The sequence below is a fragment of the Branchiostoma floridae genome, chromosome 4, assembly GCF_000003815.2.
Source record: "Branchiostoma floridae strain S238N-H82 chromosome 4, Bfl_VNyyK, whole genome shotgun sequence".
NCBI lineage: Eukaryota > Metazoa > Chordata > Leptocardii > Amphioxiformes > Branchiostomatidae > Branchiostoma > Branchiostoma floridae.
In genome coordinates, this window is record NC_049982.1 from 27,212,646 (window position 1) to 27,227,552 (window position 14,907).

General features: G+C 41.8%; 1 protein-coding gene across 1 annotated transcript; it reads right to left on the reverse strand.

Annotated features, from left to right (window-relative positions):
* Positions 1 to 1,472: 1,472 nt before the first annotated feature.
* LOC118413847 (MMS19 nucleotide excision repair protein homolog) lies at positions 1,473 to 14,753 on the reverse strand. The gene is made up of 11 exons (XM_035817414.1): positions 14,615 to 14,753; positions 10,070 to 10,118; positions 8,693 to 8,796; positions 8,331 to 8,416; positions 7,610 to 7,754; positions 6,845 to 6,970; positions 6,331 to 6,392; positions 5,674 to 5,760; positions 4,960 to 5,034; positions 4,207 to 4,374; positions 1,473 to 3,682 (listed from the first exon to the last, which is right to left on the reverse strand). Exons 1-11 carry the CDS (start codon positions 14,700 to 14,702, stop codon positions 1,592 to 1,594), a joined length of 3,081 nt encoding a protein of 1,026 aa, XP_035673307.1. The 5' UTR covers positions 14,703 to 14,753; the 3' UTR covers positions 1,473 to 1,591.
* Positions 14,754 to 14,907: the final 154 nt, after the last annotated feature.

A 14,907-nucleotide genomic window follows, 5' to 3' on the forward strand; every position in this document is an offset into this window, starting at 1 on the left:
TGTTTTTGTAGAAAATCATTGAAGTGGACCAAAAAAAGTCATTCTGTCACCATTCATGTCAAACACATGTTATTGCAACAGTTACTATCATGTAGCTTGTTGGTATCCAAACCATCTTCCAGTTCCTCGAAAAAAAAAATGTTTTCATAAAGACATTCAGGATTGAAAACGCATGTTAAGTCGGCATATATAGGAGAATACTTATTTTTCGCACACAGTCAACAGAGAACATTCACACCTTTCATGTCTTCAAGTTCATGCATCGGACTATTTCAGTAAATATAACCTACGAATTATTTATATCATTGTCCTGAAATTATTGATCATATTGAATCAAATGAGATTGTGTTAACATAAAAATTTAATCATGAATCATCTTGATGAGGAACAGTTAAAGAAAATGTTACACTTACAGTAATAATACATGTACATGTAAATTTGTCTATGTTGATAACATACATGTATAACACTCTTCTTTGATGTCTCTCATATGTTATCACTGTGGCAGTAACAGTTATGAACAACAATTTTGGGCATATCTGTAAGGTGACTGGTCTGTTGCTAAGTTTTTTCTGGATCTGCTTTTCTTAGAATCATATCATGTATACAATCACCATAACCTAAAACTTTAGTTATATTCCTTTAACAAATTATTGAGTTCTTTCACATGTTCATGTACATACAAAAAGGTGATGGTTTGTTTTTGGTAGCAATGATTGTACATGTACTGACAACTACCAATATATACTATTAGAATTCTCATGTACACATCATACATAATAATTCTTACTATGCAAGACATTGGACCTGAAATGTATGAAAACCACTAGCAACTATAATCACTATATTAGAGCCAGTCGTTGCTCTTGTTAACATTGAATAAAAAGTGTCACTTACAAACAAGTCTGCCTTTTTTTGGAGGAAATCAATCTGCTTTAAGTTCATCGGTAAAATGCATTTTGAAGCAAAGGACTGATTTCCAACTCTAAAAGATGGACTCATCGGAATTCTAGACAGCATGACTCGATCGGTCTTCTTCAGCTGGTTTGATTCCCCTAGTTCTTTTTGACAAGCATGCACATTATGAACAGTGCAGGGTTCTAGCTAGTGTATTTTAGCATAGTGGGCCACTATGCTAAAATAAGGGCCACTACGCTAATTTCTAACTAGTGTAGTGGTGCTTTGCTATCATTTGCTTGATCAACAATGTCTAATCAATGTCTGAACAATGAAAAATGATGATATGCCATTCAAAACTGACCAAAAAATCCTTAAAATTACATGTGATGTTAACAGATTGCCAACTTTTAACTCTACATTGTCAAAATCTCACTGTTGAAGGGCCAAGAACTCCCTTCCACAACAATCTCCTGATTGGTTGCTTCGCTACCATGCCATACCAACTACGCTAAAATGAAATCCTGGCTAGAACCCTGAACAGTGGAGCATGGCTTAATGTTCCATCCTTGGTACACTGATAGCTGAGGAGGACTGAGCAATACAGTAAAAAATTTCCCTGTTCTAAGTTGCAGAACAGTTTTATTAGGTCATGATTTGCTATATTTAGGAGGTAACATATTCTAGTATGTTGTTATTTTCCTCCAGGACTTCCTAGCAGGAACCATTCTCCTCTTGCAGCCACTGCCTCCTTCCTGACCATCCTCTTCTTGTCCCCGACTGCAACGGCCAGCTCTCGCACCACCCTGTTTCTGTACGGGTACACGACTGCGTGAGGGAGGCTCGTCATGCTGCCTACGCTTTTCAGGGCCGCCATTCGTACCTTCATGGTCGGACCATTCTTCGACAGCTCGAGTAGCTGTGGGATGAGAGCGTCTATGTTCTTTGAAATCACCTGGGGGGCTTCTTGGACGAGGCTGGAAAACATCTCCAGGGTTGACACTTGCAGACTGGGATCCTCGCCTAGCAGGGACTGTACCAAGAGGGGAACCAGAGGGGGGAGCGCGCCCAGGAGAACTTGACGTGGTATGAAGGTGAGGAGGTGCGAGACTGCGCACAGGAACGACTGCTTCCTCCCGTCGTCCGCTTGGTTGAACCCGTCCACCAGGGCGGGGAGGTTTTCCATGAAGAAGCGCTGCTTGTACATCAGGCGGATGTTGGCGTGCGATTCTTTAGACAGGACGTCTGGAGAGTCGCTGAGGATGACGTAGAAACCTTCAGCTGCCCTTCTCCCTATTGCTTCATCCTCGAAGAGTGCCATGAGCGTCTTCGTGAACTGGGAACCTGAGGGGTGACCTCGAATCACCAGGGCCTTGGTCAACCAGACTAGTACAGCTACAGCTCGACACCTTGCCTTCTCGTCTTCAGTCTTACTCAAGATTTGTTCCAAACAATCTCTCGTTTCTTGTAGAAATGTCTGGAGCTGTTCCCCTTGGTCCCACTTGTTGACCACACCAGACAAGGACTTTGCAGCTGCGAGGGAGGTGGGCTCGTGGTCGGATGCACAAGACAACGTCAATAGCTTCTGGGCAAGTTCACTTATAGAGGGAATGTCGACGTTTCGTGCCACACTACACACTATAGCGCTGAGGAGCTGAACTGTTTGGGTCTGTTGCCATGGTGAGGAAACGTCTAGCGGTTCGAAGCTTGCCGACGTGTTAAGACTGATTGCGGCTAAGTTGCCCTGAAGGAAGGCCTGTACAGTACTGTTGACAATACCCTTCCCTGTACTGTTTGGTAGGCTTCGAGCTACAGCCCTCAACACCTTAGCTACAATTTCTAGAAGTGACGTATCGTGGAGTAGGTTTTCATCTGACGTATTCACAGCAGCAGATAGAGCCATGGACATAAGATTTAGTACAATCGTATCAACAAAATATTCTACATTAGCGTCGTTGATCACAGTTTTTTCTACTACTTTGTAGACACAGTCTAACGTAGCAATGGCTTCCTGTGTGGCTTGGTCTGGACAACTTTCTATCAAAGCTTGGAGGTGACTCAACAGTTTGGGAATTGTACATCTTACAATGGTGGGGTGAGTCGAGACGGCTGCCAGAGTGTTCAACACGTACTGATTTGTCACATGTTTGGCGCATACTTGCTCGCTCTGGTTTGTGTCCATGGCGTTTGGGTTGTTGTTCTCCAGCACTTGGAGAAGTTTGGACAAAACTTCCTCTCGTACTACGTCGGGATGGGCCGTTGCCATGGCAGCGAGTGCCTCAGTGCTCCTACGCTGTACCGTGGGATCTGCGTCATGAAGAACTAGCCGGCCAAGATGATTTGCGCACAAATCTAAATGTTTCCCTTTTACAACATCAGTAATGCCAATCATGGCTGCCATCCCGCCGACCCCGCTACTCCGCAGTCCCGCGTCGGCGTCTTCGAGAACGGAGTAGAACAGGGTGAGGAAGTTGTCGCTGTGGGGGACGACGGGATTGGGCGCGTCGGTTCCCGAGGTAGAGGCGTGAGCTACGTGGATGAACGCGATGGTGACTTCCAGGATGGTGTGACGGTGCTGGGGGTAGGGGTGGACCTGAAACTGCTCCACCAATAGGGGCACAGCAGTGTCCAGTACGTGGACGCATGCCGGGTCGGAGGCTCGTGCTGCTGCCTGGAGCAGCTTTGCGCTGGGCCACATCAGCTTCAGCTCAGGCTCACACAGGTGGTGTTTACAACCCTTCAGGAGGCTGTCCAAGAAGTGATGCAGGGAGAACACAGACCGAGTCTGTAATACAACAACAAATTATAGTGGTATTGTAAGCAAGTCATCATACAAATGTACACTGAATTATACTTACAATCACATAACATTTGGGTGGATACTAGTACAGAAACTTCAGTCCAGGTCCGCGCCAGGTTCGAAGAATTAGGCCTAATTTAAGTTCGGCCACAGTTGACGCTTTGCCTCAACATCTATGGACTTATCCTTTAATAAGTGGTCCTAGATATTGTTAACAGCCAATTGCAACATTTAGAAAGAGAGCAACAGTCTGGTCCTTTTCTGATCGGTCCAAAAAAGTCTACTATTTTCTTGACTAAAATAAGGGTTTTGTACCATGTACTGGTACATACAATGTATCCCTACACAGTATCATTTTTTTTGCGTTCTTCATCAATCTGAAAAGTTCATGCAAGTGGTGTACAGGATAGGAAATCAAAATCTATGTACCACTCTGACAATTTCCGTGACATACATGTACATGCGTGATGAAACTCTGAGACAAAGCGTGGATAAGAGGATATCTCTACCTCTGTGACAGCATGTGACAGTGTTGCTACCACAGCGGTGAGTCCGGCCAGGGCTGCGTTCTCCACATCCTGGTGTATGGAGCTGTACACCTCCTTACTGATGGCAGACAACAGCAGGTCCAGGAAAGACTTCATACTGTCTGCACCATATACCTCTGCACAGGCTGCCTGTGGGTGGTGGGAAGAAGGAAAAGGCATTTTTGTATGATAAAACCAAGAGGTCATCACAAAAAGCTTTTCGAACAGAACATATCTTATAAGCTTGTAAGACCGTGTTTACGTATGTAAGGATGATATCCCGTCAATAGCCTCTCAAAAGAGAACAGGAGTGTCTCTGTCTACAGAGATCATGATCAGGATTTTCAGAATATAATTTCAAGTCAATTCTTTGATCTAAAGTGACATGAATTCAAGATTGTAATTTCTCAATCTGTACACGCACGCACGCACGACATGCACGCACGAACACGCATGCACACTCACATATAAATATACTTTGTGCCTTAAGTTTGAGAATCTACTTCTCATATGTGTAATGATGTATTTTTATGTGGAGGAGCACAGGAAGAATAGCTAACAACATTGTTAAGCTAAATGTGGATACAAATAAAGTCAAAGTCACACACAACATGCTTCATCATGCTTGTGCTAATCATTAGTTTGTGTACTAGGGGTCTTGCATTAAGTTTTTTACACTGGGAGTTTTCCTTCCTCTACCAGAATGTTAATGAACTGAGATGGTTGAAGATTTACCAGTGTATGGAGAGAGTCCAGTTTGGCACTGGTCACATCAGAGGACAGCTTCTCCAGCAACATGGGCACACAGAACTGGGAACATACAATGTAAAAATGACTTGTATTAACATGAAAGCTCATCTGCATTGGTTGTCAATCAATCATTCAACCATTGCAATGATAGCATAGCATGCAATTAGAGGTTTCATCAATGAGAAAGTGACTGGCTATATATCTGTCAGGTGACACGAAGCCACTCTCTCATTGGTCAAACTGCTAAATATTTTCATGTTTTTATTTTGAAAATCTATGTCTTGACAGAGGTAAGTAGGGCTATAAGAGGCTATATATGGAGGGAAAATGTCTTTAATATTAGGAACAAACAGTACTGTATTGTTACAGTAATGTTAAACCTTATGGAAGATAAACATCATTTTTCCACTGATTCTTCTACTTCACCTATAAATAAAATTGTTGTCACCATATATAGCTACAGGTAAATCATCTGACACCCTTGTGGTGTTTGATCACATTATGTTGCAAGAGACAGTGCTGAAGGGGCTCGTTACAATTATATAACATTACATTTTTGTATATGTTTGAGTAAGAACAAACAGAGCAGTAGTTAACTAGGCTGGACCATGTGAAGGTAATCATTTTGTCTTTGCTTGCAAATGTTACCTTACTCAGTTGATTCTATCTAATGTCTAGTACAGTTGAACTAACTGTTACCTGTGCAAACTTGCTTGTAGCAGCTAACACCTGCCTGAGTCCCAGCACCAGGTCCTCCCTCGTTACACCATGGGGGTCATCAGCTGGCTGCAGGGGACATCAGAAAACTTCAGTCCCAATTCAAATCTAACATCTGACATAAATTGTTATTGTACTGTAAATCTGGAAAATTTCGCAGTGATTTTATCTTTTTTTGTGGCCTTGCCACTGTGAATGACTCAACAAATATGAATTACAGTACTGTTAGGTTATGATAATTAGACACCCAAATAATAAATAATATTCCAAATATACCAATTAACAATTATTCAAGCAACCGGATATGATTTTGGCATATAATTGTTTTAATCATAAACTTAGAACATTGTAAAAACCTCCTTTTCCTTCCAACTGTGACATAGTGATACAGTGAAAGAATAATGCATTTACAGTAACTAATCTCCAAGATATACAAGACTAAAGATATGCAAAACAAAGTCTGATAAAATACAAATTTCATGATATACATGTCTAGGTGAGAGATGGGGCAATTCCTTCTAATGTTACTGCCACAAATATTCTGGTAACCATATGCATGTTGTTTAGTTAGTTAAAACTCTATCTGGTCCCATATAAATGCAATAATTATGGTATCTTGGCGACCACTTGGACACTTACCGGAGTGAAGTCAATCGGAAAGTAGCAGGAGATGACCTCGAACAACTCCTCTGTGAACGTTCCTGTAGAATAAGATTGCCTTCATTATTGCAGAAAAATACATTACATGTTCTTTATATGGCAATTTTTATAACGATTTTCTTCCAATAATTAATTTTTGTAGACTACCGTACCTTGGAATTTTTTTAAATAAAAAAGACAGTCAAAAGTTTGCTTTTAAACACTTGACAATGACCCTTTCAAAGCTTCTTCATCAATTTCATTTCAAGTTCAGATTTTGGACAGACGGTGAAATTTTTTCCGTCCCAACTAGCAAACTTCCATCCCAGGACAGAGGGACGGGTCCTGGAGAAAGCCCTGGTGAACAGTTTAATTTTTACGTATCATCAACAATAATATGCATATGTCATACAATTATTATAAACCATTTTTAGAATTATGATTGCTTGGTTTGCAACAAATCATGACAGAAGTAGAACGGCCATCTCAATGAAAACATGTGATCATGACTGACCAATAGGAAAAGCCTGTGCGACGATCCTGGCAATGCTGAAGGCTATGATGAGGTTTCTGGGGTCCTTCTCTCCGTCCATGGCCTGGATAAACCCCCAGACAAAATCTGCACCCAGGGCCTGCAGGGCTGGGGGGGAAAGGGTAATTCAAGGGTCAGAATGTGTCATTGGAGGAAAAAACAACTTATCAATCATAAAAAAAGCACTTGTCTAGAATGCTTCTTTATTAGTAACTTTTTAGGCAAAAAATATTTACCTTCACATGTTCTAGCCAAACAAACTACTGCTCTATTTGTACACATCCATATATTCACCCTAGTCAGACGGTTCCTAATGTTTGCTTTAAAGGATATACATCTGAAAAGTTTCCCTATTGCCAATTAGAGACTGTGGTTCAGATGTGTTTCTTGTCATGTGTTTCATAGTAATCAATCAACTCCTAGATGGAGAGCATAGCAGACAGCAGGCTGGCAGGTCCTTGCGTTTCTGTGGGTGGAGTAGTCGGTCACAGATATTAGCCATGTTTCCACAGGGTTTTGCATGTGTACCCTTCAGTCATACATTGGAATTACAATAGAAAAGTGCTAAAGTAGTTGTCTACTGTATGAGAGCTTTGCAAGGCTGACTTCACTTGACTTGGCTGTCACAGTAGCCTGGCTAAAATCGCTCCCCTAGCGGCCGGCCCTACAATTGCCGCCGCCCTAGGAGGGGGTAATTAACTCCAGCCAGCGAGAGCTTGTGTAAACACAGGCTAACTGTCATAGCACCTTCCAGTCTGGTGTCCAGGAAGTTCGCCAGGATGTTGTAGATGGCTCTTCTGTCCGTCTGCACCAGGGACTGGACATACACCTCCTTAAAGATGACCTGTACAATCTTGACTTCCTCTCCCTGTGGTAGCTGTGGAGCTGCACTCTTTGTATGAGAAAAACAGGGACACAAAGTACAACTGTTATACAGTGAAACAAACAGTCTAGCTCACTGAAGAGCTGAAGCTGTAAATACCTTGAAGTTCACAGGGATTTTGTTTTATGGCAGAGAGAAAATGGAGCATTTGCAGTGGTTTTGAATGTGCCACAGTGCTATATATAGCCACATACATCCCAAAACAATTTCATCGGGTTGGCAGAATAGCTTGCACTTACTTTACTTTGAGACAATGTATGCAAAGTAAGTACAAACTGGTTGCATAAAAGAATTTCAATTCTCCTATATATCCTACAAATGTACATACTGTATGCAGAGAAATCCACTTTGCTCGGCCCGAAAACAGCGAATTGGCGGTAAAATTTCAATGGAAACATAATCAGAAAGCCTTAAGTTTCAATACTTATTAAAGGGAATTTCTGGTTCACAAAGCCCTGATTAAAAAAAAAAAAAAAAACAAGGAACATACCATCCAAAATAAGAACATATCAGGTGGATTTGGAACACCCCCCCCCCCCCCAAATAAATTTACGTTTAGTCAAGAGATGAGAGAAGAAAACTTACCAGGGCCAAAAGTCCATGTAGTACATGTGGCTGGACTGAGTGGTGGTCCAACAGTCGATCACAGAAGAAGGCAGACAACACCTCAGCTACAAAAGGAAAAGCAAAATAAAAAACTTAGAACCAAGCAAGCAAATACAGACAGGTTGCATTTTAGTGTAACCTACATGGAAAAAAAATCTACATAGGAGACAGAATCTGTAGGAAATAATATCATGTTGTTATAGAGTACCATACGCATTTATGTCAGTAAATCTCTGCAACTTGGTGGTACTGAAGCGCCAACTAGTGATCAATTATAGTACTTCAATAGTATTTCAATATCTAACATTGACCTATGAATTACATTGTATGTGTATACTGACCTTCTTTCTCTGTCAGCCTGTTGCTAGGCGACCTGTGCAGTACCTCTGCCAGCAGCTGGGTGGCTCTTGCTCGGGTTGTCACCTCAGTACTGGTGAGGGAGGACCTGTATGGGGGTTTCAAAGGTTGTGTGTTCAGAGTTCAACTTCTATGAATCTGTGAATAATCTAGAAAGTGCAAATGGTGAAGAGCTGATAAAAAATCTTATTTCTTTTAACCACCACTTTTTTACTACCGGGACTTTGATTGACTTTTGGCTACCACTAATAATATTCATGTAAATTCTCTCATAATATAATTGTAGGATCAGTACCACACAGCAAGCAAGAAACATGCATACTATTTTTCAATGTACTTACAACTTTAAATTGTGATCATGTAGTCACCCATACTACATACACTGTCCTACTCGCAAACAATGTAATGTTACATGTAGAATAACGGAGCATTAGTTCTATGAATTTCACATCATCCAATATTCCTTTGGCAATGTCATTGTCCTAACAAATGTGAAATCGAAGGCATTGTAATCAGTTGGTGTGATTATTTGCTTGTGCTAGTGTGTGTCCGCAGTTATATGAAAATAATGCTGGAGAGCAGCCTAGCAGGCTGTAACTTGCGTAGTGTAAAGCAAAAATGGTGTAATATGATACAGTCAAACCTGCCCAAGACGACCACCCGGGGGACCTGCAAAAAGCGGTCGATTTGGACAAGTGGTCGCTGAGACGAGTATTGACTCAAAACATGCCCGATGCAAAGTATAAATGGTTTCCGTTGTGTTTAATGGCAAATAGTAATCACACTGCACGCACGCAAAGAAGCGAGGTCTTTAATGTCAAATACAACACGCACACTGTAAACTGTAAATTTAACCCCAAAATCCGACGCAATCTGGCCAATTTCGGCACAAAATCGCGCTAGTTATCATCAAAAATCGATGAAAACCTCAATATTGAGACTGATGCGGTCGTTATGGGTCCCAATTTGGGCCGGTCGCGGTCGCGTTGGCCAGGTGGTCGTTGAGAAAAGGTCGCTTAATGTTTAAGTCAATGGGAAAATAAATCGGGACCGAGAAAAAGCGGTCGAAATGGCCAGGTGGTCGCTGAGAAGTCGCTCGGGCAGGTTTGACTGTACATTGAGAGTTGGATGTCTGGTTACTAGGCCCTGGTCCAATGTTGTAGCCAGGCAGAAAAGGATTACCTGCCAGTGGATCACAACACAGTAATGTCTGGTTACTAGGGGTACCCATTTAGACCTTGTCATAATGATGTTCAACTTATTGTATTGTACAATGTTGAATGTAGTACATTGAGTTTGTTCGTTTGTCTTGTTTAGACTTGTTTTGTGGGCAGTATTATCTTGCATCTCTGTTGACTTACCCGAGACTTTCCACCAGTTGTAACAGGCTGGTTTCCCCATCAAACACAGCTGCAATGTACAAAATAATCTAGGTTATACTAATCATACAGTCAGATGGACAATCATACAGGAAAATGATTTGAAAAAAAAAAGTCTGTTCCAATATCTTGCGCATAATGATAAACACAGTGAACTTTAGCAATGCTCTTTAACTCGAGGGCTATCATAATTTTCTCATTTTTCACACTGCACGGAAACAAGAATATCTGGCAATGTCTGGTTTCTTACACTACCGTGGAACTTGACATGTCCGGGGCGTATAAAGGAATTTCGAGCCACGGTGTGTCCGGTGCCGAATATCCCCAATCATTGCCGGACATGGCCATGTCCGGTAGTTCGCGGTACCCGCACACTGCGTGTTTTGAGAAGTGGTTGAGTGAAAGGGTAATGTGTATTCAAGTGATAATTGCTAACATGTTGTTTGAAAGAAAATGGTTCTAAACTGTATAGAAGTCTTACTGGAATGAAGACAAGGAACTCTCTCTTTTTTATTGTATCAACAAGGCTTATCATTATGCTAAACGTAGAATTTTTTCTAACTGTTGATTTGTTCAAATTATGTGTATTTCCCTAACATTGTCACCGAACAGTGTGGAAAGCCTTTGTGCCCGTCATTCCGTGAAGGCACGGGGCCACTTACATTTTCGGGCCCTAAGACCGTCAAGCCGGAGCAAAATTACCCCCAGGGTACCTTATGGGTCACCTGCGGTGTACTATATAAAGCGGGCCTGATCAATAGAGGAAGGGTCCGACAAAGGGCCTCGCTACTCACTAATATTTTCTAATATATGTCCCCAATTCAAATAACTTAAAAATTTCTGTTCAGAGCACGGAGGTTAAAAAACGATTTTCAACCCCCTTTCGTGTGACCAAAGAGCTATTATCAAGAAAAAAACTCTTAGGTGTGAGAAAGAATGAAGCATAACATTATTGTATCGACTTCACTGTCGAGTGTATTTGCATACCTGACACCTACATACTAAATATCCTTTGTTTGAACGAACAGTGGACCTCTGGCGTCGCCAGCCCAAGCCGGGAAGTACTAGCCTCCGTCGCAGACTACGCGGGATTGGATTTTATCTTACGGGGCCGTGCAAATAAAATACTAAGGATAGGATGACTACTTGACCGGTAGAGCGAGTCTACGACAAGAAATGGCCCTTCTGCACTATATTACTACCAGAACTGTACCACCGACAAATAACCGACGTCGTAATAGTGCGAAGTTTTCCACCCTGTGTCTTATGTGTCTTTTTTGTATTCTACAAATACACTTTTATGGCTCAACAAAGCAAAACAAAACGAGGCAAATCATACACATGGACATAATAGGGACTTTATGTTCATAGCGATTATACATTACTTTCACAATGCCGTTGTTGTCCAACAGAATTAAAGTGTGATCCAGTGAATTTCCTACCATCTTTCTGGTACTTTTGTGATGTCTTTTAGTGAATCTGCACGTCCATTTGTTAGTATTTTTGACCTAGAAGTCCGTGATGTTGTAAATTCTTTTGTCTGAATTTTCGCTTGGCTTGGCTTCGAGTGCCGCCATTTTGACCCCCAGTATCTAATGTTCATAGCGATTATACATTACTTTCACAATGCCGTTGTTGTCCAACAGTATTAAAGTATGAACCAGTGAATTTCCTATCATCTGTCTGGTACTTTTGTGATGTCTTCCAGTGAATCTGCACGTCCAATTATTACTATTTTTGACCTAGAAGTCCGTGATGTTGTAAATTCTTTTGTCTGAATTTTCGCTTGGCTTGGCTTCGAGTGCCGCCATTTTGAACCCCAGTATCTAATGTTCATAGCGATTATACATTACTTTCACAATGCCGTTGTTGTCCAACAGTATTAAAGTGTGAACCAGTGAATTTCCTATCATCTTTCTGGTACTTTTGTGATGTCTTTTACTGAATCTGCACGTCCATTTATTAGTATTTTTGACCTAGAAGTCCGTGATGTTGCAAATTCTTTTGTCTGGCTTTGAGTGCCACCAGCCAATTTGAACCTCACTAGTTTTTATAGCGTTATATAGTGACTTACAAAAACAAATTCGACTGGATGTGCTGCTTTGTGGCTATAGAATGATGTTCATATTTTTTCAATGAAGAGTATTTGCGATTGATTGCTGTGTGCTGTTGGGACGGTGTTCGTGATGAAAATATATCGTAAAATGCTTTGTGTTTGCAGGTGAAAGAGCAAAAACGAATGATCTGTTAACGGTTATTGTAACCTTATCAGATTGTTAACTGCGTCATAAGGGTAGGGGTGTACCTTTCAACTGAAATATCTACATGTAATATATATATATATATATGATATATATATGCACTTAGACAAAAACGGGATGAACTTGACGCTACTCTGTTGTTTTAGGTTAGTACATTAGTTTGTACCACTACAGTATGTATGTTAACTCGTATACTGTTGCCAGAAAGTGTATTGTTTTAATGTTTGTGTCTGCTGCAATGTCATAGTCGTAAAGTTTTAAAATTTGGGTACTCTTGAAGTCGTCAAGCGACCCATGATCACGTGCATAACAGTGGCCAATCATGCAATGTCCATCATTATTAACCAATCACAGAATACAGAATGTAGTTTAAAACTTAGTACATTTTCGAGACTACTCGTGATCACGTGCATACCAGTGGCCAATCATGCAATGGCTACCGTGCTTAACCAATCACAGCTAGCGTACACTCGTTTGGTGCTCGGTTTGAATTGGATTGCAGTCATAACGACATTTGACTCGAGCAGTGAACCACCTTGTGTTTTCGTTTCCTTCCAATATGTCATCTAACTTCTCTACTCGCGGTTTTTACCGGGACGAAAACGAGGGCCGGGCACGACAGACCACGCCTCAGCACAATCGGACCGCTGCGTTTTTAACACCGCCTAGGACGGAGATCGGCAACAGGGAGCTCCTCTCTTGCATCCAGAACTTGGTCCGAAGTACCGCGACTCCCACACCCCGCGGAGGGCAGAGGGCGCCTTCAGTACCCTCTCTGCCCCGAAGAAGTACCCCCAGGATCGGGCCCGGTATCCTCTTGCAGAATACAGCAACCTCCCGCCCACCAACACAAACAGGATCCCAGGACGCTGCTTGGACTTCTATGACAACGCTAGTTTAGATGGATTCAATGCAGCTCAGCGCGTTGAAGACCAGGATTACATGTGTAACCCTGAGGACAGCTTTACCGTATTGTAGAGTTCATGTAAATCTAACTCCAGCATGAATAGCTGGAGGGTTTGTCTTTAGTTATCATCAGAATGTTCTGCTGGCAACTGTAAGGATTGGTTCTAAATGATTGTAAAATACGCCATGATGTCCATAGCTGTAGGAAATTGTATAAACTGATTGTAAAAACTTGTTTTTAATATCAATAGTTGTAACGTTATGCTTATTTTTAGAATGAATGTAAGTTGAGTTTGTTTTCAATAACTGTAAAAATTCGTTTCCAATGATTTTAGAACAAGTATTGTTGTGCCTAGTTGTTGGAAATAGTATTGAATAATGTTAAAGCGGTGTTTTTAATAGTTATCATAGTATTTGTTTGGAAGAAATAGTTGTAGTTACCTGTAAATATTTTTGTGTTGTTTTGATTGATTTGTTGATTCGCTTTCACTACCTGCAAGAGATTGGTTTCGTCGGAAATCATGTTATGATAATTGCCGACTGTTTCGTTGTTTCTTTTGTTTATCTTGCAATTGAATAAAGTGTCCAAAGTATACTGGCATCGATAATCTTTTACTGGCACAATTCCTTTGCATATATATCAATATATATGTGTGTGTGTGTGTGTGTGTGTATAAAGGTGTAGGTGTGGTGAGGGTGTAATCGGTAGGTGGAGGGGGCTAGAGGGGAGGGTTGAATCGGTAGGGGGAGGGGGGCCGGCAAGGGGGGGGGGGGGGTTCGTAGGTAGGACGCTGGTTTCCATGACGACGGAGTGCGTGCCCGGGTGCATATGCCTCCCAGGCACGAGGCACGTGCGATAATAAGGTGATAATTAGGTGTTAATTGTCCGGTAAATTATGCATGGAGCTACCGTGCGGCACGGCAAAAGTGTGGGGTGTCCGGGTATATAGAGAAGTATAGCGGCTAAATGAGCGGGAACGTTCGGGCCCTATACACGTCCCGGGCACGAAGTGGTTCGTTTCCGTGCATCCTCGGGTGTGCCAGTTGCCCGGACAGGCAGTCTGTCCGGTATGATACGTACCGTGAATGCCCGACCATTTCGAGTTTCTGGGTGCATGCCCAGGAGTTTCCACCACGTAAACTCGGCTTTTCAAGCAGTGTCATCAAGGTAAAAGTCCTGGTAAAGAGGTGAAAGATTCTAACTACACTTGCCTTATGCAAGTTTTGGACTGAATGCCCCTCCCCCCATTGTCTCATACATGATAACAATTACGGCTACCATTTAACCGGCTTTACAAACGTCTATTCCATTACAATATTTACCAGCAGACTTTAAACCTCTAATAAAACAATCACCGACCTTTAGCGACACTCTGCAAGGCGCTATCTTGCTGTCCTTGTACAAATTCCAAGACGTTTTCCTGCACGTTCCCACTGAGCGCTGCCATCTTGGATGACCGGAGACAGTATCACAGCGCTCTCTAGCGGAATCTTTATGAACTGCAGTCTCATCACTTTTCTACCACCGCATGCAACCAAAATCAGAATGATTTCGATAAACGACGGGTCGAGATTTAACAAGATGACAATATATTTATCAAAGAAATAATATAAAAGTCTGAAGTTATGAATGATACGTCTTTAGGTCTCATA